This window comes from Panthera uncia, chromosome B1, assembly GCF_023721935.1.
Source record: "Panthera uncia isolate 11264 chromosome B1, Puncia_PCG_1.0, whole genome shotgun sequence".
Lineage (NCBI taxonomy): Eukaryota > Metazoa > Chordata > Mammalia > Carnivora > Felidae > Panthera > Panthera uncia.
Window position 1 is genome coordinate 124418284 of NC_064811.1, and position 24601 is coordinate 124442884.

The 24601-nt window shown below is 35.5% G+C and overlaps 1 protein-coding gene across 11 annotated transcripts in view; it reads right to left on the reverse strand.

Moving 5' to 3' along the window:
- Positions 1–24601, reverse strand: part of IQCM (IQ motif containing M) — a 649001-nt gene that overhangs the window by 397404 nt on the left and 226996 nt on the right. For all 11 annotated transcript variants that reach the window (XM_049632280.1, XM_049632276.1, XM_049632278.1 and 8 more), the window contains exon 10: positions 1099–1297. In XM_049632280.1, the coding sequence (XP_049488237.1) occupies positions 1099–1297 (199 nt within the window). The remainder of the gene's footprint in view (positions 1–1098; positions 1298–24601) is intronic.

Here is a 24601-nt window from a genome sequence, read left to right on the forward strand (position 1 = left end):
TTTAGATCAGATTAGGGACGAATCAGCCATAATAGTTCAGTAGATGATATGATATATAGAATAAGATTGGCTTTGGAGTCAGACAGACATGAGTTTGAGTTCTACCTCTGTCACTTACCAGCAGTGTTACTTTGAGCAACAAGCTTTATTTCTCTGAGCTTCAGTTTCTTCGCTTATAAAATGGATAAAACTGTTACCTCACAGAATTAATGAAATATTGAAATATTAATTATATGGAAATTTTACCTTTTTGTTAAATTTTTACATGTGTTATCACATTTAATCATCATAACTACATACATGTATTATGGGTATATATATATATATATATATACACACACACACACACACACACACACACACACACACAGATAGGCAGATAGATTGCCTTCTAACAGCATTACAGAGTTCTCAGAGAAATGCATTTGGAGTGTCCACCACAAAGCCATTCAAGAAGGCTCCTCCCAGAAGTGCTAGGAATTTAAGAGGGCACTCCTGACCTATTCTTCTATTTGTAGTTGGCTTCACAAATTCCTTGTGAGTGGTAAAACTTTAGCCCTCAAGATGAGGATATTTTAGGATCCTCTCAGAAGTCACCAAGATCCATCCAATCAGGTTCTTCTGCATTGTCCCAGACAAAATAAGTCCTAAATATTTGTTTTGAAAGTCAGGACTGCTGCTTATAAAAGTTTCTCAGAGGTGTGTGTGTACATGTGTGTTGTATGTATAGTTCTTTTTGAGTTGAATGTATATGCAATACAACCGTATCAAGGGGTGTGGGAAGTGAAAGAAAGTTGCTTTATGCAGAGAATAAACAGCAAAAAGGAGAAACAAAATTAGAACAAAGATAGACAGTCCTGGCCTTAGCATAAAAGTGGTCCCAAAATACTGGGTTAAGGATAAACTAGTCCTTTTGCTTAGATTCTCCAGTTTGACAAAATCTGAAACTGTCAGCAGAATAGATTATTCATACCATTTTTTTCAATGCAAAGAATGCATTCAGAATTTTATTTAGAAAATCATAGATATATTGACGAGGTGACTATTCAAAATCTACACAAGAAAATTTACACACATTATATTTAACATATGCTTTACCTTGATCATTATTCTCTGGTATCTTCTGCGTTCGAGCCACCCTCTGACATAGGCCTGCATGATGGTGATCATTTTCACTATTTTTTTGGTATTTATGAATGTGTTCCTTTCCCGGAACACTTGGAAGATTTCTATGTGTGGTCCAATTCTTTTAACTTTATTGTCAAGTTTACCACTTTTAGTTAGAATAGATTTTGACCTAAAAATAAAATATAAAACTTTCTTAGTGTAGTTAATAAGAAAAATAATCACTTCTGAAAAGTCTTAAATTCATTTCAATGATAAATATACTGAAATAGGAAATGTATTATTATTTGTACATAGATTTCACACAGATCACCTGAACATGTCAACAGGGTTCTCTAAATAAGTTTCAATATGCCAGAGTCAATGTAATATGTACAAAATTAACCTTCTAAAGAAAGCAAATCCAAAAGAAAGCAAATTTGTCAAAACTTATCCATAACTATTCAAAAAAGAGATATAACATTTGAGGAACAAAATGTTTTCATATAACAGAGTTAGTCATATAGTTAGTCAAAATAAAGACTACTTCAAAATTATTTGGCACTGATACGCTACTTATCAGACACAATCTGAAAAGTGATTTTATTTTCCAAATGCTCTCTATCAAAAGGCATGGTAGTGTAGTGTTAACGTCATGGACTATAGGATCACAGAAGCAAGTGACCATAATGGAAACCATTATAAACCCTGACATACTGATGTGGATGGGCCTTGCAGTGATGAAAATTTGTGAGAAAACTGCAGACTTTCTACCATGGACAGACTGTCTGTAATCTCGTGTCTGCTTTTTTCATTTATATATGGTGTATTCTTTATGCGGCAGTTAGTTTTTTCAAAGTCTTCCAAAGTTGAAAGTATAGTTTCCCTGCAATTTTTAGCATATAAAAATCTTTTTTTTCTTCTTCATTACTTTGGTTTCTGCATGTTTCACAGCTGAAATTCCAATGAGTTGCCCAGGTGGATTCATACACCAGACAGAACTGAGTCTTGGCCCTAAAAAGTACACTGTATACAGATATCTGGATCCTGGGCCCAACTTTCTTGATTCCCAGAGTGAATATCATGGCTCTGTTTCTGCATTTTCTTTCCTCTGGAGTTTATTTTGATGTCTGCATTATGCTGATTCATGAGGAGTCCTGTTCTATTTTGTACAATGGACATTATTGTTCTTCCCGTGGTAACTGAAATGTTGGGAGTCTGATTTTGATTATTTCACGCAGACATCTAGTGTCTGTCGGATGGTAGATGGTAGATGACAGCTCAGTCTTTTTCATTTATTCTTTTATGTTAGTCTTAAAGTTTATGATACGCCTTGTATTACATGTAGTTTGAACACCAGTATAGCTAAAAACATTTAAGAGGCAATTTTGTGCCAACTAGAATGGAGATCAGCTCCCTATCAAGAGACTGTCATAACAAGTATCTTCTTTGACTGCCTGACATTCCTATTCCCAAGAAGCCACAACTGACAAATGAAATTTGTTCAGGCACAGAAAACTGGGTTCCATATCTACTTTTCACCTATAGCTAAGGATGCAGAACTAAGGCTGTTTATTCTCTTTGTGCTTGTGTGTATAAATGAAAAAAAAAAGTTCTCACTCTCCTTGCAAAAGAAAAGAAGTTAGCTTTGTACAATGTTCTTGTAACTGTAGTTCTTTTGTATCTATGGCTGGTCCTTTCTCTCATTCTCTTTCTTGATAAAACTTTTTTTAGATTAATGAGTCAAAACTATATCATTTTGTGTTCTGAAGAAATATCTTATTTAGACAAAACTACACTAAAAGGCAAAGAAAAGGAAGTATACCTGTCAGGGGTTTTTTGTTTAAATTAATATTGATTTTGAACAGCTTAGAAAAGAGAGCTCTGTCTTATAAGGGGATTTTTGCTTGGTTGATATAGCAATTTTGATGAATGACCTCGATGTATTAAAAAAACTAGTGATGTAGACAAAATGTTAATGATTAGTTCTGGCTTATCCAGAGTTTAAAGACCTACTGTGAAATCTAGAGAATTCCGATTTCCTAACTTTTCTCCTTTCTGTCAGAAGAATTAAGAGAATTGTCATAGAAATACTCAAGTGTGCAAAGTGTATACCCTAAGTTCCATGTTCCAACAAGAAGAGATAAATAAATCTTAAAGGGGTATGTATGATTGTAAATTGATGTGTGATGTGTACTGTTGAAGCACGAGTATTCTGCTGGTCTCTAAAATTGCCTTGAATGTCACAGAGTTCTTAGTTACCCCCTGAAAAGTGTGTGTGTGTGTGTGTGTGTGTGTGTGTGTGTGTGTAAGAGAGAGAATTGAAACTGAAATTATTTTGGTTAAAAGCTATAGTTAAAATGAGTGATTAGAACTATATTAAGTAAAATAATTATGAAGAAATGCAAACATGTGTACAGAATGATGGATATGTTTTGTCTGTTTTTATCAACTTAACAAGAAATAAGTTTTATCTTAGGCTTTAGACATACAGACTTTGATCAATAGTACATCTCTAAATAACTGGAATGCTAAAAATAATAGAAAGGGAAATTTGAAGTTGAAGTATAATTTATAGAAGGCTTGATGTAAAGTGAATTATATTAAAAAATAATGGATTTGAAAAGCTATAAAATATATCAAATTTTTACCAAGTCAATTTTGGTAAGTTTAATCATAAAAAAGAGAAATGCTTGTGAATCCTTGACTATAAAATGTTATTTAAGTGGTATACAAAAAGAATAAGATTGGAATTTGATTTACTTTCTGTTGCATTGACAGACTGAGTTTTGAATCCATTCTGCTCTTAATTTAACAAAGGAAAAACCATTTAATGCCTTCAATATAGTGTGCCTGGAAAATAAAAGTTACTTATATCACAAAAATATTCTATCATAATTATCTTTTTTTTTCTTTGTGATCTACTGCTTGCAAAATCTGGTATTCCTAATATTTAATGTTACGGTGGCTGTGTTACTATTGTTTTACTCTAAAGGAACCAATGACTTGCTCATAATCTTGGCTCTTCTAACAATTCTTTCCAATATTGTTTCTCCAAGTTCAAACTCCAAACGTAAAAATAAACTATTATTTTATATTTTAAGCTATCTTCTGGGTGTCCCAGATGGCTGCAGGACCACACCAAAGATTTTCTTCTTCACTATATAAAAGGAGGGATGCTAGAAATGGTAAAGTATGTTTGGCATATTTATATAACTGAACCAAAGATGACTTTTTGTATATTGGCCCCTACGTTGTTCTTATATCAGGATAGGACCATTAGCTCACAAGCCTGCTGGCTCAAAACTCAAAATTCTTAGACATCCTATTGTTTTAAATATCTCCCAAAAAGTATATTTTCAGCCATTCAGAGCCTGCCTATATATTTTGGAGATATTAGCAGATTAAATTCGAGACCACTGCACAACAGTGAATATCAATGTGATTATTGCAATGAAATGAGTCAAATGAATTTGTTGGTTTCCCAGTGCATATAAAGCTATATTTACACTATACCATTGTCTACTAAGTGTAAAATAGTGTTAGGTCTAAAACAAAATGTGCATACCTTAATTTAAAATTCTTTGTTGTCATTTCAACAATCTTCACAATATGTCCACCAGGATTAGATTCCATTTTAAGAAACAACGTTCTGGGGCATCAGGGTGGCTTAGTTGATTGAGCATCTGACTCTTGATTTCGGCTCAGGTGATGATCCCAGAGTTGTGGGACTGAGTCCAGAGTCAGGCTCTGCACTGACAGAGTAGAGCCTGCTTGGGATTCTCTCTCTCTCTCTCTCTCTCTCTCTCTCCCTCTCTGTCTCTCTTTCCCTCTGCCCCTCTACCCTGCCTGCTCTTTCTCTCTCAAATAAAATTTAGGGTTTTTTTTTTAAAGAAAAGAAAAGAAACCACTTTCTTTGCTCATCCTTAAGAAGCAACTCCTCATCGGTGCAAGTTTCATTGTGAGAACACAGCAATTCAGTCACATCTTCAGGCTCCACTTCTAATTCTAGTTCCCTTGCTATTTTCAACACATCTGCAATTACTTCCTCCTCTCTGAAGTCTTGAATTCCTAACAGCTTCCATGAGGGTGGGAATAAACTTCTTCTAACCCATTTATGTCACTATTTTGACTTCTTCCCATGATATCACAAATATGGTTAATGGCACCTAGAATGGTGAATACTTTCCGGAACGTTTTCAATTGACTTTACCAGATCCATCCGAGGAATCACTATCTACAGCAGCATTAGCCTTACAAAATGTAATTCTTACACAATAACAGTAAATCAGTCCAGGACCCATAGCCTACAGAAGAGATACCATGTTAGCAGGCATGAAAACAACATTAATCTCATTGACCATCTCCATCAGGGCTCCTGGGTGACCAGGTAAATTGTCAGTGAACAGGAATATTTTGAAAGGAATCTTTAATTCTGAGCAGTAGATCTCAACTCTGGGCTTAAAATATTTAGTAAACCATGTTACAAACAGATGTTCTGTTATTCAAAGTTTATTGTTCCATTTATAGAGCACAGGCAGAGTAGATTTAACATAATTACTAAGGGTTCTAAGATTTTAAGAATGGTAAATAATCATTGGCTTCAACTTAAACTCACCAGCTGCATTCACCCCTAACAAGAGTCAGCCTGTCCTTTGAAGCTTTGAAGCCAGGCATTGACTTCTCCTCTCCAGCTATGAAAGTCCTAGATGGCATCTTCTTCCCATACAAGGCTGCTTCATTTACAATGAAAATCTGTTGGTTGGTGTAGCCACCTTCATGAATCGTCTCAGCTGGACCTTCTGGAGAACTTGCTGCAGCTTCTCCATCAGCACTTGCTGCCTCACCTTGCCCTTTGATGTCACTGAGATGGCTTCTTTCTTTAAACCTCATGAACCAATCTCTGCTAGCTTCCAACTTTTCTTCTGCAGCTTCCTCACCTGTCTTAGCTCTCATAGAATTGAGGAGAGTTAGGGCCTTGCTTTGGATTAGTTAGGCTTTGGCTTAAGGGAATATTGTAGCTGGCTTAATCTTCCACTCAGACCACTCAAACTTTCTCCCTCTCAGCAATAAGACTCCTTCACTTTCTTATCATTGATGTGTTCACTGGAGTAGCACTTTTCATCTCCTTTAAGAACGTTTCCTTTGCACTCACAACTTGGCTGTTTGGCACAAGAGGCCGAGCTTTCAGCTTACCTGAGCTTTCGGCATGCCTTCCTCACTAAGCTTAATCATTTCTAGCTTTTGACCTAAAGTGAGGGATGTTCAACACTTCCTTTCACTTATTAAATGATCTAATTTCAATCTTGTTATGTCTCAGGGAACAGGCAGGTCTGAGGAGAGGAGACACAGGGGGAACAGCCAGTTGGTGGAGCAGTCAGAACACCACATTTATGGATTTTGGGTGTGTTTTGTGACACCCCAAAACAATTACAATAGGAACAACAAAAATCACTGACCACAGAACCATAACAAATATAATAATTATGAAGAAGTTTGAAATATTGAAAAAATTACCAAAATATGACACAGACACATGAAGTGAGCAAATGCTGTTGGAAAAATTGCTCAACACAGGGTTGCCACAAACCCTCATTTTGCAAAAAAAAAAAAAAAAAAAAAAATGCTACTGTGAAATGCAATAAAGTTAAGCACAGCAAAACAAAGTATGCATATAGTTCTCTCTAAACTAATCTCTAAAATAAAGTTATATGTATAAAAATATCAATCATAGTTTTCCTTACCATGGGAGAAATCCAGAAACAAATATCTAAGTAAACTGTATTATACCCAGTCAATAAATTATGAGGTCATAAAAGTGATATTTATGAACATTATGTAATAACTTAAGTGCTTACGATTCCAAAAAAGGATATTAAGAGAATGAAGACATTAAATTATATGCATTATACGATTGCAACATTATTTTCTAAATGATGTATATAAATAAGTCCAGAAAGAAACATGCTAAATATTATTAGTGACTGTATTAATGTGGTGGTTCTGAATCAAGTGAGGCATCTAAGAAATATTTTCAAAGAACTCCTGCTCAGGGTCTTTCCTCATAGATTCTGATGCATTAACTCCTCCAATAAAATGCAAATCCATGATTAAACATATGTTGTGAAGAAAACCTTAGGTTTATTTTTTTTTAATTTTTTTAACATTTATTTATTTTTGAGACAGAGAGAGACATCATGAATGGGGGAGGGGCAGAGAGGGAGGGAGACACAGAATCAGAAGCAGGCTCCAGGCTCTGAGCCATCAGCCCAGAGCACGATGCGGGGCTCGAACTCACAAACCTTGAGATAGTGACCTGAGTTGAAGTCGGACGCTTAACCGACTGAGCCACCCAGGCGCCCCGAAAACCTTAGCTTTAATAGAAATGGTTAAAACTCACTATTGAACAACATGGGTGTGAACTGTGCAGGTCTACTTATATGTGGATTTTTTCAATATAGTACAGTACTATATATGTATTTTCTCTTCCCTTATGATTTGCTTAATAACATCTTTTCCAGCTTACTATATTGTAAGAATATGGTATATGATACATTTAGCATACAAAATATGTGTCAATTGACTTTTTATTACCAGTAAGGCCTCTGGTCAACAGAAAATTAGTAGTTAAGTTTTGAGGGAGTCAAAAAGTTATATGCAAAATTTTTATTCTATGGGAGAGTCAGCACCCTAATCTCCATGTTGTCCAATTGTCAACTGTATTTATTTCTTGTTCTCTATTTTTATATTTTATGTAGACTAATATGCATTGTACAACAAAAAAATAAATATATAATAATTAAATCCATTAATAGCAGTAGTAGCAGCAGCAATATTTTATTAAACATTTGTTTCAGATATACTTTCTCCCTTAATCCTGAAAACAGTTTTATTGGATGGGCGCCTGAGTGACTCAGTTGAGTGTGCAACTTAACTTTGGTTCAGGTCATGATCCCAGTATCGTGGGGTCTAGCCCCACATCCACCTCCACTGACCATGGATCGTGCTTAAGATTCTCTTTCTGTCTTTGCCCCTGCCCCACTCATGCACTCACTCGTGCCCTCTCCCTCTAAAATAATAAATAAATAAAAATGTTAAAAATAATAATTTTATTGGATAAATGTTACTATTATGATTTCACCCATTGATGCAAGAGAAATTAGGTGACTTCCAAAGATCATGAAGGTGTAATTAGCATAGTCAGAATTCAAAGTCCTCCTTGCCTTGTATGTAATAAAATCAAAAGAGAACAAAATCATGTCCTGACTTCCCCAATCCTCAATTGTTTAGGATGATTTGGGTGACTGGCTCTAGGTTTCTCTTTTGTTTGTTACAGCAGTACTGAAAAGATACAGCCATACAACATATACTAAGATAGGGGAGATGCATTGTGACTGCCAAATATATGGAGGCCAAGTGACCTCTTATTAGAGAATCAGTAGGAACTATCCTGTGCTTACCGTCTAAATGAAATTTAAAAATTTATCTTCTTTCACAATGTCTTAACACAATTCTGATATGGAGAGAATTCTCATTTTTACAGATTCTTAGCCACTAAAGAGTCTCTATAAAGTTCTTCTGGAAAATCTTTATGAAGATAAATATATAAGTCATTAGAGGCTAAATATAAAAACAGTTTTCCTCATTGAAGAGACCACCTGCTTTGTCCTCAAGCCACCTCCTGCTAAAGTCACCCTAAGAAAGACTGAGAGAAAGACCAGGGATGGCTTGAATAGCTGAATTTGACTTTTTCATTTGAAGTTTGACAAATTTATCAAGGTATGAAATCAAGTAGTTTTCAGTGAGAGAAGAAATCATTAAGCAAGATTACATGTGAGAAAAGATACAATAAGTTAATTAGTAAGTTAATCATGTCTGAACATTAGATACTGAGCTTGGCAAACATTTGAACAGGGAATTTCCTTTCAACTACTAATGCTTATATGGTAATATATATTAAACACTAAATCAGTTTTAGAGTTTGGTTCAGATATTGCTACTAATTAGTTTTGGCTGATATTGAAGTATTTTGTATGCTCCATTTATAAAAGCACTGCTTGCCCATCTGTTCATAGGTTGAAAGTGATTAAAGGGTACTTATTTTGGCTGTTGTAAAAGCCAAATACTTTTTAAGCTGCAAATATGTGACAAAACCAGTTGAGGTTGCCAAGTTCAGAAATATATTAAAAGAGATTTGTGATGTTTCCCTCCCCCAATTCCTCTTCCAACCTGCATTATCAAAAAGTAAATATCACTGTTTTCCCGATTAGACTAGCATGCCTCTTTGTCCAAATGCTTTGCAATTTCGTTATAATTTTCACAATTTACCCTGATTTGGATCCTCTGCTACCAAGCTGTGTTGAGGGCTTTCGTTTCCTGTACGTGCAGCCTTGAAGTAGAAACATGTGATGCCCTCGTGCTCTGCATGCCAGATTTGAAAGCAATGTGGGTAACGAGTGAAATAAGTTTGTGGCCTCCTTTAATCCCCTACATGAGGTCTGTTCAGTTTGAAAACAATGCATTTAAATTCAGAGTGGGATTTTAAAAAACAAAGATTTTTAAGAACAGGGATGCACTACATTTCCATGAATAATATAGTCTCAATACTATTTAAAATTTTTAAGTAATCCCTACACCCAATGTGGGGCCCGAACTCACGACCCCTAGATCAAGAGTCACATGCTTTTCTGACTGATACTGCCAGGCGCCCCTTGTCTTAATACTATTTAATACTTCATTTCCAAATCTTCCCAAGGGATTAGTGCTGCACATTTGTAAAACCTGTACACTTCAAAAATCAGACCGGGGTTTCGGGGACTTTTAAAAATAAGATGCAATCTCCTGAAGTGGAAAATAACACCACTTTAATTCAGGCAAAATGTTTAGTTTCAATATCTGCATGAAATGCATTTTCTTCTGTTCTTTATACACTCCTTTTGTATTTTGATCATTCCTCATGATGTCAGCCTGCCAGACGCTCCCAAAACCAAGTCGCCTCTTATTTTTGGCTGTTCCCGGTAGCATAGCAATCTCTCAAAGTAGATCATATTAAAGGGTGGGGTCGACATTCTATCTGAAGTCTCTGTGGGTAGGCTCAGTCAGTTAAGCATCTGACTCAGCCTCAGGTCATGATCCCGCAGTCCATGGGTTCAAGCTCCACATTGGGTTCTGTGCTGGCAGCTCAAAGCCTGGAACTTGCTTCGGATTCTGTGTCTCCCTCTCTCTCTGCCCCTCCTCTGCTTGCACTCTCTCTGTCTGTCTGTCTGTCTCTCTCTCTCAAAAATAGATAAGTATTTAAAAGATTAAAGTTTCTGGGGGTATTTGCTTTAGTTTATTTACTACCTGAAGTTCTCTAACTAGTACCTATCCAGCAGTGCAAGTGATATAATGGGTTGGTAGGATTTTCTCTCCTTGACCCTACAGAAATTCTCCCAGCCAATTTTGTCATATCTAGGGAAAGATGGGTTTTATTATTACTGCTGCTGTTGCTTGGTATCAATTTATCAAAAGCTTTTCCTCAAAACAACTTGGAAATATCTAAGTTCAAATTCAGTTCAAAAAAAACCCCACAATTATTCTTTCCCTCACATATAAACATTTTGGAGGAGCACTTATTTATTGTGAATTAAAATGAAATTGTCATTTTACATAGTAGAAAAAAAAGTAGAAAGGAAATGTTATTTTTGTTCAAGTTTCATTGATTCTGATTTTATGGTCAAGGTAATCGATGATGCACTTTCAGAGAATTCTCTTTCATACAAACATTTAAAACTCCTTTTTATTGTGCCTATGTGTTTTATCCATAGGACACTGAAAAAACTTACCCTGAAGATGCCTGAAATGACTAGGATGTTTATGCCAAAGGTGTAATAGGAGCTGATTTTTCTGTGGCACAGTGACCAGAATTGTCAATTTTTCATGAGCTTATCTAAAAAATAGGGAACATGAGTTGTCTACTCTCCCAATAGTGTAATTTGCTTATTTCTCTTGGGGTGACCCTCTGCTCCTGGCCCAAACTTTAGTCAGTCCTAGAGGAGAGTTGCCTCCACCCACTGCCATCTGTCTCTCTCATCTCTGCTCAAAAAGGGCATACAATGAAGACTGGTGCCTGTTCATAAATTACTTGTCCCTAGAATAGAATTCAGGTGATTCTAAAATCATTTTCTGATATTACTCTCAATCTTTTAGCCCCAACCACGTATATGTTTTAGGGACTGTCATTTCTAGGAATTCAGAGACCCTCAGGCAGGCACAAAGAGTGATGGTCAGACAGTGGCACGTCAAAGTCTATTAGAAAATCAGGAAACGTGGATGGTCTTCAGAGCAACCTGCAGGAGACAGAGAGGGACTTTATAGCCCCCTTTCTCCTTGTTTCTGCCTCCGCACTCTCTCTCTGTGAGTTCTTCCATTAAAAACTAATTGAAAATCTGATTTTCCCTGCTTGAGATATTCATTTATTTTGCTTGCGGGCAGGATTACTGTGATTTAGAGATGGGAATTTATGTGTGTTTTTCCTCCCATGATTCTGCTTGTTGCTCCTCAGACATTTGCGTTCTGATTCCATGCAGGAATCACACCTTCACAGGGGCTTCCCTTTTAATCAGGCTCAGCCATTTTTCCCCCCAGGTACTGATTCTATGTAGTCAGTTTCTTCCTTGCTCACTGCTACATCCCTCAGCAGACACTGGTGGAATCAAGAATAACCCATGCATATGAGAGACAAAGTAAACTCAAGACTTTTCTAACTTCTCAGCCACCTCTACTTCAAAGAAGAAAGCAGAAGTTCCCAATTCAGCCTCTAGCTTAAGCCAATATGCTCCAACTCCGTTTTACCAGAGAATCCAGCTATCAGAATATGGTTACTGTTTGGCCTGCCTACTGGTGTTAATGTATCTCCATCCAATTGGACAAGATTGAAAAAACCAGATGGTGCTGACCTAATGATCCTTGGTGACTCTCACCGATGCTGGATTCTGGACACATTCAGAGATCGAAGCTGCCAATGGTCTACTGCCGACCTTGCTCCTGCTTGGGTGTATGGCTTTCTTGAGTAGAATCCTTACACAGGAATGTAAGTAATAAAAGGCACCAAAATTCCATAATTAACAACTAAGAGAAAGTTTCAAAATTGTTGGCAACAGTCATAAGCAGGGGGCCAACAGTTCCTGAATATTCAGACCAAAGTAGACATTCTAAAAGCCAGGGAAAGCTAAGATAGGTGAAGGATCAGCACAAAGGACACACCAAGCAGGGAAAAGAAATAATTGAGCCAATTACCTGACCTATATTTAGCTACCTTTGTCCTCTTCTTACACTATTGAGGAACAGGCCTGAGGAAGGCAGGCCTGGAACACTGGGAAACATTTGGCCAAATGATAATACTTGGCTTTAAGGTGTATGAGTTTTGAGATGGTAGCATTTCCCAGCAGATACAGTTCTCTGGTATCTTCCCAGATTTCTTCATATCACAAGATAATGGCGCTGGAGGTACTACTCTATCAAGGTACTACTCTATCAAGGTACTACTCTATTAACTTGATAACCCTAGCAGAAAGCAGTGAATTCATCCTAGGAATTGACAGAGCTGGAAGTTGAAGGGAACACTGGACATAGTCAAATACACCCTCTCGCTAGCTACTCAAAGTGTGATATGAGGACCAGCAGCATTTGGCATGACCTGGGGTTTACTGGAAATGCAGTATCTCAGGCAATGCAATATCTCATTGGTTCTATGTTGCTCAATAAGAATGACCATCATACCAAAGAGGGCAGAACAAATACTCATAGAAGAGAACTCAAACTGGAAAGATTTCATAAGCAAAACTGAAGCTCCTCTTAGTTAAATTTTCTGGGCTCAGACAAATAATTTTCCAGATTCATCTGTTGATCTGCTCTCTTTGAGAAACTGGACGATGAATGTGATATGAGAATTCTGGAGAACGGTAAATGTCTTCACTTTCAAAGAGGAAAGAATTAAAAAAAATATGTAAAGTATGGGGCAGTAAGTATGGACCAGATTTTATCAGTTACCAACTGGATGGTATATAATTAAAGTAGTAATGGTGCCAAGAGTCAGAATGTGTATAAAAAGAATGTCATGCCATCTTGAATTTCTTTTACTTTATTTTAATTTTATTATTATTATTGTATTGTTTTGCTAGATTGCTATTATTTATGATGTTTCTGAATGTCAGGAAGGTAATTTTCAAGGTTCTCATAAAATCTTTGTCAACCAGGTAGAGAAATAATAGGCTGATTGGGTGGTCTTGTGTGTAGGGTGGATAGTATCATTACCAGCTGAGATAGGGAATATAAGAAAGAAGATTTGGAGAAGGGATACATAATTACTTCAGTTTTGAGAAATGGTTATGGGATATTACAGTAAAGATACTAATAAGCAGTAGAAATGGGGAAAAAAGCTACAAATAGCTAAAAAAGGGAAAAAATTCATTACAAGACAAAGACAAAATTCAAAAATTTAATTCATCCATTGAAAAAATATTCATTCATTCATTCATTCATTCATTCATTGTAAGATGCTCTTCTAGAACTGAGGATATATTAGTAATTAAAACATAGAAAACGCTCTGTCCACATTGGGCTTATATTCTAGTGGGAAAGGCAAACAGTAATCACAGTAAAAAACTTAACTGCAGAGTATTTTAGAGGCAATATATGCTATGATAAAAAAACAAATAAAGTGGGAAGGCAATTAGGGAGTGATAGCAAGGGTGGAAGATAAAATTTCAAATGTGTGTCATGGCAGGTATAAGTTCTTGAAAAGGTAATATGTCAGCTAATTTTCTGAAGTAAATGTGACAAGGAGTTAAATCCAATGTTGAGATGTGACAGCTTTACTTGCAAAGCTATGCAATTGGTTGATGCATATGATTATACAAAGAATTCCTCTCAGACCCATGGAGATGGTTAGGTACCTTTCCTCCATCATTGCAGTTACCACATTACTTTATAATTATCTCTGGGTCTATCACCCTTCTATACTCTGAATTCCCTGAGAGCAATGACTCTTTCTTGTGTGCTTGGAAATATTTAGTAGATGAAGAAAAGAAGAGCAGAAAAGAGAAGAAAGGAGAGATGAAAGGAGAACAAAATGGGGACAAATTAGAATATCTGATGTCTCAGAGTCTGCTTGTTTGGGGTTTTGTTTGTATTTCAGAATTTAAATCAATGTATTACCCTTAAGAAATTGTCCACCAAAACTGACATAACGATGGGCTTCATGAATGGATCCACAGTGTTGACAGTTTGGTCTCATTCTACCTGTGTAGATAAAATTATATCTGAAATACTGTTTTTTCCTAAGCAACATACTTTATTTTTTTTAAGTTTATTTATTTGTTTTGAAGGGGGAGGGGCAGAGAGAGAGGGAGAAAGAATCTCCACACTGATAGTGTGGAGCCCAACATGGGGCTCTATCTCAAAACTGTGAGATCATGACCTGAGCCAAAATCAAGAGTAAGACGCTTAACGAACTGAGCCACCCAGGCTCCTCCAAACATCTTTTCATGCTAAGCAAGATACTTTAAAAAGGATACTTTTGAGTATGGTGAGCACCTGTTCCTTTCCTCTATTTTATACCTCCTTGACTTTTATAGAACTGCACTTCCTCCAGTCCACTCATGTGACTTCAACATGATTTGTCTAGGGTTGATTGTGTCATCCACACTGAAAGGTCAGCCAGAATAATTCGGGGCGGGGGGGGGGGCAGTCAGTGGGTGTGGATGTGTGAAAGAGACCATTCTTTTTGGTAAGAGCAGGAAGTAAGTCAATTGCAAATAGCTGGAAGCAAGCCATTTTCCTTAACACATGGAGAAAAAGTCTTTAGTAAGAGGTATTAAAGCCAAGCAGGAGCAAGCAGAGATTTGAAATGAATGAAGAGAGTACATCTTGAAGACATTACATTTGACCTCTGAACAACATGGGGGTTATAGGCACTGACCCCTTGTGCAATAAAAAATTACATATAACTTTTGACACCCCCCAAAAAACTTAATAGCCTGTTGACCGAAGGCCTTTCTGATAACGTACACATATTTTGTACATGTATCATATACTGTATTCTTATAATGAAGTAAGCTAGAGAAAAGAAAATGTTACTAAGAAAATCATAAGGAAGAAAAAATAGACTTACAGTACTATATTGTAAAAAAATCCTCACATAAGTGGACCCTTGTAGTCCAAACCCATATTTTTCAAGAGCCAACTGTACTTGAGTCTGTTGAACCAGTTAAACCTGAGATGTTAAAAAGATACAAAGAGCAGATGCCCACCTTACTCTACACTCTTTGAATCTCCATTTACATGGACATACAGATTTAAGTATCATTTTGCTTAAACTAAGTTGAATTACCATTCTAACATGTTGTAAAACCATTATATATATATATATATATATATATATATATATATATATATATACATATATCTTAAAACCATCATATAAATACACACACACACACACACAAACTTAGGGGCTTAATATAAAAAGAGAAGACTAGTAACTAGGGCAGTGCCTTCAAGAAGATAAAGTCAGGACCAACGGGTACGAGTTCAAGGGGGATAGGTGGTGAGCTTTATACAGAGAACTGTCTGAAGAATCTGAAAAGTCCTTACATTAAATGAGATGCCACTTGAACAGAAACATTATGAATCCCTGGAGTTTTCAAGTAGAGGCTATGTGGGTACTGTATTATAAAAATGCACGCTTTGGATAGACGGTTTCAGTAGAAAACATCTAAGGTTCCTTAAACTCTGGGATTCTATTAGTCTCCAAAGACAAAACACACAAGTGGAAGTACCATTGGGGAAACATTATTCCCCATAAATATTATTCCCCATAAATTTATTTTCATAATTTCTTAGGCTGAGTACTGCCCCAGATAAAGAACCGTTCATGGAAGATACTAACCATAAACAAGCTAATGTTACATTATTAGGCAACAAAATTTCAAGAAGAGATCAAAGGCAAGTTATCAGTTGGTAAATTATAAAAATTGTGTTGAGATAAAATAAGAGAACCTGACCCTGTCTGGGAAAAAATGGCAATGCACAAATATAGTAATTTCAAAGGAAACACTCAACAACCCACCTAAATTTCCTGACTCTGAAATGTGAATTTCATACTTACATATGGCAATAAATGTACTATATTTTTTAATATCAAAAAAGGAAAAATTGAGGATAGTGCAATTTTACTTTTCAGTGACATATTGGTTATTCATGTCTTGTTACTATTATCCTTTTGGTTCCAGTATACTATAAAATAGTAAGGAGAAAGTATGTAATTATTGCACATCTACATATTTACATGACCTATCTGGACACTTAAAATTCTAAAGAATAAAAAAAAAGGAACTTCAGGTTTCCAAAATGGTATACTTTTCTCATAGATGATATATTCAAATAACATTTTCATCATCCAAAATTGAAACAAATACTAAAAAGGTGAAAAGTGATGACCAGCCTCTGAACTTATTACAACTAGAAGGCTAGTATTATGAATCAACAATAGAATATTTTTCCTCTATGAATTAAAGATCCATCAACTGCTCTGTTCTATACTTGCAAATCAGTCAGTCATTAAAAAAAAAACCAATTAAGTGCTTTAGAAATTCAACAAAAGGAAAATTCATCACGGAGGTCATATGAATTTGCAAGGGATTAACAGCTCACTGCAGAAAGACATCAAAAGAAAATAAGAGTCTTATTCATGGAATATAATAGTTTATCTGAAGGAAAAAGATTTTTGCCATATGGCTAGAGGTACTAAACAAGTTCGAGTAGACTCAAAGAAGATTGTTTATTTATATAAAGAAAATCTTTCTCACAGAAAATAAAAGTACAGTGTCATCGCAATAGTACAATAGATTACAATCAATAAAGCTCCTGGCTCACAATTTTTGCTTAGATCTTGAGAATGGACTCTGTGTGTGCTGATGCATATTTCCCTTGACCTAATAATATAAACTGCATTTGATACTTTACATTAAAAATACTATATAAAAATAAGAGAAAAATGGGCTAGGTATAAAGAAGTTAATGAACAGATTTTTTAAAAGATGATGCTAGGAGAAGATAAGATCTTACTTTATTGCAAATATCAATCTTTACCTTTATTGAGGTAAAAAGAATAAATATATATACATAATTCATGTACACATTACCTTTTTTACACTAAAAATTAAGAGTTACATTTATTTGTCTTTAATTCTTTCTGGTTTAGAAAACTTATAATTGAGGGGCGCCTGGGTGGCGCAGTCAGTTAAGCGTCCGACTTCAGCCAGGTCACGATCTCACGGTCCGTGAGTTCGAGCCCCGCGTCAGGCTCTGGGCTGATGGCTCGGAGCCTGGAGCCTGCTTCCGATTCCGTGTCTCCCTCTCTCTCTGCCCCTCCCCCGTTCATGCTCTGTCTCTCTGTCCCAAAAATAAATAAAAAACGTTGAAAAAAAATTAAAAAAAAAAAAAAAGAAAACTTATAATTGGTATTTTACTTTAAAAAACAATAAAATTCACAAAAATGTTCCTTTGACAATTCTAAATGAACTGAAATCAGTTGGCTTTCTTTGAAATGCTTCACTTATACTTTCCTTAATAATGGTTTCAGGCTTTCTCAACCATACTTTAATCTTATGGATTTCTAATAATCTGAAACCTGTGGAGTTTTAACAATTTCACAATTTATTATTTAAATTGAAATACTGAAGTAGAAATTATTCAGAAACAAACGTTATAAATGCTCATCTATGAAAATTATATTCTAAAAATGTTGAGCAAGGGCGTATATGAAAAAAATGTTTACACCAGAATTAGAAAATTAAGGCAATAAGATCACCTCTCTGTTATAAAAATACACAAATGTATATATTTAAGAACCCAAAAATAAAAGCAACCAGCCACTGTTTGGAGTCTGCAACCTGCAAAATTCAACCTAAATGTACTGGATTTGAGGACTACAGCTCTTTGTTTAATAATAACACTAATGAAAAGTCTTCTGTACATCTGTACATATATTTGCACAGGCAAATGTACCTAAGCATTACTATGCCATCTTTTCTTCTCCTAAATTTTGAGATCTTGATAGCTGAAAAAACAGGGAGATAAAAGAAAAAGATAGGAACTTGAAAACCTGTCTCTTAAGTTTATGATCATTGAAGACTAGGACAGAAACCATCATGACTCTGCCTTTTGAACCATCATTTACCTACGGAAGGGCAACAGGTTCCATTCCCCACCTCCCCCACCAAGAACAGGAGTGGGTACACCAATTTGCGTAATTCCAAATCAAGTGCAGCAACTCCATTTTTCATTTGCTTAACTTCCTAGCCCCACCTTTTAGCAGACAAGAGACTGTTTCTTTAAAAAATAATGCTGAGTTAGCACACAAACCAGTTCTATTTGCCAAATGTAGAGGGTTCCTGCAAAGCTTGTGGGTATGTGTAAATGAATTCCATTATCTTTTCTTTTTTTTCTATAACTAAGAAGAGGGGATGGGGAGCAAACTGTCTTGTATTTACTCTAGCCTGATAGTGGTAATATATGTGTGACATATATTTACCCTTGAAATGCAAATGTGCTTTAGAAATTGGCCAGTACCCCATTGAAGTTGACTGATGACTGACAGAAGGTTATAATACACCCTGCCTCATGCAGGCTGTAAGGAAACCTTGAGCTGAAAATATATGGGAAATTCCTTTCTAACAAGAAAAATCCTTCAGGTCAAGCTTATAAGGTCTCAACATTTGGATTTTAAAGTTTTCTGGAATTTCTATGACAGAAATGGTGTGGGATTTCAGGTAAACAAGAAAATATTAATATTGTTTCACTAAGATATTTTCAATGAAATTGTCTGCATGTTTTGTATTTACAGTTTTATATTGTTCACCACTTTATTTTCACATTGCTTCCTTCTCCCTGGGATTCTATTCTAGTGACACTTTTTAATCACTAGAGCCACTCTAAGATTTGCTAATTCAATAAGTACAGTTTCAGTCTACATTTCTTCAGTGAGCATCAGAAAGACAGTTAAAATTTAATATCACAAATGGCATAAAGCAGCATGACTGGTAAGAATATTGAGGGAGGTGCCTGAGTGGTTCAGTCAGTTGAACATCTATCTGACTCTCCATTTCGGCTCAGGTCATGATCTCACAGTTTGTGGGATAGAACCTCATGTCAGGCTTTGCACTGAAAGTGCACAGCCTGCTTGGGATTCTCTCTCTCTCCCTCTCTCTGCCCCCCCCCCCCTCAAAATAAATAAACATTAAAAACAAAAAAAAGAATACTGAGAATCTGTTTTTCTTTTTTACTTTTGTGACCTTGAAGAAGTTACTTAATCTTTTTGAATCTCAGTTTTCTCAACTACAAATTAAAAGGATTAAATCAAAAGACCTCTAAACTTCCCTTTAGACATCATTCTCTAAAATGTTTAAGATTTCCCTGCAAAAATAAGCTATATATCCCTGCAAAACTTTGCCACAGCTCTTTATGCCTGCAACAGATGGAAGACTGTACAGGAAAATCTTTAGCATCCAGATTAGCTGGCTGGCTCCAGTAAAATAACTATAATAAACACTCATCTTTCAGACTGTACAATTTTGGGCTGGCCTGGATTTTAATTTAGTGACACCTATGAGGGAAAAAAAAAGACTTCCTGGTCAAACTAATCAGGTAGAGAATATTTATAGGAAAAAGACATAATATCAGCTGGTTTATCACCATTAAATTGTTATAAAAAATAACTTTCTTTTCTTTAAAGCAAGTTTTTTGGGGGAAAGGTTTTTTATAACAAATTAAATTTCTTTACTAGACATGAGTCATCCAAGTTTTCTATCTATTCTTGTTTCAGTTTTGGCATGCTATCTTTTTTTCAAAGAATTTGTCCTTTTATTTTTGTTGTTTTGCACATAGTAGGCATGAAGTCATTCACATCCCTTTATTTTTAATATTGGCATTTGTGTTTTAACTCTTCTTTTTCTTAATAAGTTTTGTAACGACCTTACAAAATTTATTATTGCTTTCAAAGAATCAACTTTTGGATTTGTTAATTTGCTATATTGTTTCTCTGTTATTTATTTCATTGCTTTATTTCTATAATGAATGTTAAATGTGCACTTAAAAAGAATGTATATTGCACAGTTGTTGAATGTAGTCTTGTACAAATGTCAATTAGGTCAATTAGTTGGTAGCTTGTTCAAAGCTGCGATAACACTATTTATTCTTTTGACTAATTTTCCTATTACTAAAAGAGGCATGGGAAAAATTTCCAGGCATACTTATGAAGTTGTCCATTTTACTCTTTAATCCTGTCAATTTTTGCTTTATTTACATTGAATATTTCTAAGGCATACACATTGAGGATTATTATCTAATTCTGAAAATTGACCCTTTTACAATTATGAAGTGTCCTCTTTATCTCTGGAAATAGTCCTTGAAGAGTACTTTGATGTTAATATGACCACTCTAGCACTCTTCTGCTAGCTTTTGTTCATTGTTTTATCTTTTTCTATCCTTTTACTTCCAATTAATGTCTTTACATTCATGTTTTAGAGAGAGCTGAGAGTTGTTCTTGCTTTTTTATCCATCCTGAGAAGCTCTTTCATTTACATATAATGTTTACATTGTATATTTAATATAAATGTTGCTACAGTTGGGTTTAAGTCTATTTTGTATTTGTTTTTTATTCACTCAATATGTTCCCCTTTCCTGTCTTCTTTTAGTATTCCATTTAGTTTTAGGTATTCCATTTCAGTTTCTAGAGTATCTTTTAGGTTTGCCTTTTTGTATTAGTGGTTGCTCTAGGAATTGTAATATGCATTCTTAATTACCACACTCTGTTTAGAATTAATACTGTTATACATAAAATGAAAGAAACTTGCAAGAGAATAGCTCCATTTCTGTTGCTATTATTGTCACACATACTTGTATCTACCTAACTTATAAGTAACATAATAATGTTATAATTTTCCCTTAAATGGTCAATTTTAAAGAAATTTTTAAAAATTATTCTTTTAAATTGATCAACATATATTTTCTATTTTCAGTGTTCTTTATTTCTTCTTGTAGATTAAAGTTCCCATCAGATGTCATTTCCTTTCATCATGAAGAACTTTCTTTGAAATTTGTGAAGGGCATATCATCTGGTAATAAATTCTCATTTCTTTAATTTAACTGCAAATTGCTTTTTCAGCCTCAATGTTGTGTGATAGTTTCATTTGATATAAAATTATCAGTTGATAGTTTTTTTTTTCTTTCAGAAATTTATATAATTTCATTGCCTTCTGTCCTCCATCATTTCTGATGAGAAGACATCCATCATTCTTAAAATTGTAACTTTCCTTATAATGTACATTCCCCACAGCTCCCTGCTTATTTCCAAAGTTTTTTCTTTGCCTTTGATTGTCAACTCTTACTATACTTGTCTTCATGGGGTTTTTCTTGTATTTATCTTGCTTATATTTGATGATCTTGGATATGTAAAGATGTTATTTCATTAAATTTAGGAAAAATTCAGCCATTATTACTTCAACTGTTTTTTTTTCTGCCTCTTTTTATTTCTCTTCTCCTTCTGAGACTCCAATTCATATATGGTAGTCCATTTGATATTAGATTATAGGTCATTCAGGTTTTGTTCATTTTGTTTCTCCATTATGGTTTACTTTGCTTCAGATTAGTTTCTATTGATCTATAAGTTTACTGACCTTTTCTACTGCATTTTCCAACATGCTGTTAAACGTACTCAATTGTATTTTCATATCAATACCATATTTCTCAGTTTCAGAATTTTTATTTGATTATTTTGTATAGTTTCTATTTCTGCACTGGCATTGTCTATTATTTTTTTTAATATGAAACTTATCGTCAAATTGGTTTCCATACAACACACAGTGCTCATCCCAACAGGTGCCCTCCTCAATGTCCATCACATACTTTCCCCTCCCTCCCACCCACCGTCAACCCTCAGTTTGTTCTCAGTTTTTAAGTCTCTTATGGTTTGCCCACTTCCCTCTCTGTAACTTTTTTTTCCCTTCCCCTCCCCCATGGTCTTCTGTTAAGTTTCTCAGGATCCACATAAGAGTGAAAACATACGGTATCTGTCTTTCTCTGCCTGACTTATTTCACTTAGCATAATACCTTCCAGTTCCATCCATGTTGAAGCAAATGGCATGATTTCATTCTTTCTCATTGCCAAGTAGTATTCCATTGTATATATAAACCACATCTTTATCCATTCATCAGTTGATGGACATTTAGGCTCTTTCCATAATTTGGCTATTGTTGAAAGTGGTGCTATAAACTTTGGGGTACAAGTGCCCCTATGCATTAGCACTCCTGTATCCCTTGGGTAAATTCCTAGCAGTGCTATTGCTGGGTCATAGGGTAGATCTATTTTTAATTTTTTGAGGAACCTCCACACTGTTTTCCAGAGCAGCTGCACCGGTTTGCATTTCCACCAACAGTGCAAGAGGGTTCCAATTTCTCCACATCCTCACCAGCATCTATAGTCTCCTGATTTGTTCATTTTAGCCACTCTGACTGGTGTGAGGTGGTATCTCAGTGTGGTTTGGATTTGTATTTCCCTGATGAGGAGTGACACCGAGCATCTTTTCATGTGCCTGTTGGCTATCCGGATGTCTTCTTTAGAGAAGTGTCTATTCATGTTTTCTGCCCATTTCTTCACTGGGTTATTTGTTTTTCGGGTGTGGAGTTTGGTGAGCTCTTTATAGATTTTGGATACTAGCCCTTTGTCCGATATGTCATTTGCAAATATCTTTTCGCATTCTGTTGGTTGCCTTTTAGTTTTGTTGATTGTTTCCTTTGCAGTGCAGAAGGTTTTCATCTTCATGAGGTCCCAAGAGTTCATTTTTGCTTTTAATTCCCTTGCCTTTGGGGATGTGTCAAGTAAGAAATTGCTACAGCTGGAATCAGAGAGATTTTTTCCTGCTTTGTCCTCTAAAGTTTTGATGGTTTCCTGTTGCAGGGAGTATGGCTGGAATCACAAAAGATGAGTCCACAAACAAAGTGCACTTAAGTGAAGGTCCTCATACTCGAGTGGGAATGAGGCCCTGACTCCAGAATGAAGCTTCTTTTTATTAGGATAATTGCTAAAGACTACGTGCATAAAGTCAGCTAAGCAAGTGTGTTAATCAACCTAATTTAGCTTTTCAAGGTTGAATTTCAAGTTAATTGGTTTCTATAACACTAGGAAGGGTCACATGTGAAGGAGGAACCAGCCTTGGAAAATGTTAATGGCTCTAGGCATTCCTTACAAGCCGCAGCCTTGTTCAGCTGTGCAAAAATGTCCTAAGGCCTTGCACCTTCTCCAGCCCTTCCATTTTGAAGCCTTTTCCTTTGATGCTTCTCTCTTGCATCTCACAGTTTCCTGTCTCATATTCAGGTCCTTCATCCTTTTTGAATTTATTTTTGTGAATGGTGTACGAAAGTGGTCTAGTTTCATTCTTCTCCATGTTGCTGTCCAGCGCTCCCAGCACCAGTTGTTAAAGAGACTGTCTTTTTTCCATTGGATATTCTTTCCTGCTGTGTCAAAGATTATGTGGCCATACTTTTGTGGGTCCAATTCTGGAGTCTCTATTCTATTCCATTGGTCTATGTATCTGTTTTTGTGCCAATACTGTGCTGTCTTGATGATTACAGCTTTGTAGCAGACTACAGTCTGAGATTGTGATGCCTCCCACTTTGGTTTTTTTATTCAATATTACTTTAGCTATTCAGGGTCTTTTGTGGTTCTATAAAAATTTTAGTATTGTTTGTTTCAGCTTCAAGAAGAATGTTGGTGCAATTTTGATTGGGATTGCACTGAAAGTGTAGATAGCTTTGGGAAATATTGACATTTTGACAATATTTATTCTTTCAATCCATGAGCACAGAAAGTTTTTCCATTTCTTTGCATCTTCTTCAATTTCCTTCATGAGCTTTCTATAGTTTTCAGCATACAGATGTTTTACATCTTTGTTTAGGTTTATTCCTAGGTATTTTATGCTTCTTGGTGCAATTGTGAATGGGATCAGTTTCTTTTTGTCTTTCTGTTGCTTCATTGTTAGTGTATAAGAATGCAACTGATTTCTATACATTGATTTTGTATCTTGAAACTTTGCTGAATTCATGTATCAGTTCTAGCAGACTTTTGGTGGAGTCTGTCGGATTTTCCATGTATAATATCATGTCATCTGCAAAAAGTGAAAACTTTACTTCATCTTTGCCAATTTTGATGCCTTTGATTTCCTTTTGTTGTCTGATTGCTGATGCTAGAACTTCCAACACTATGTTAAACGACGGCGGTGAAAGTGGACATTGCTGTCGTGTTCCCGATCCCAGGGGGAAAGCTCTTAGGTTTTCCCCATTGAGGATGATATTACCTGTTGGCTTTACATAAGTGGTTTCTATAATGTTTAAGTATGTTCCTTCTATCCTGAACGTTCTCGAGGGTTTTTATTAAGAAAGGATGCTGAATTTTGTCAAA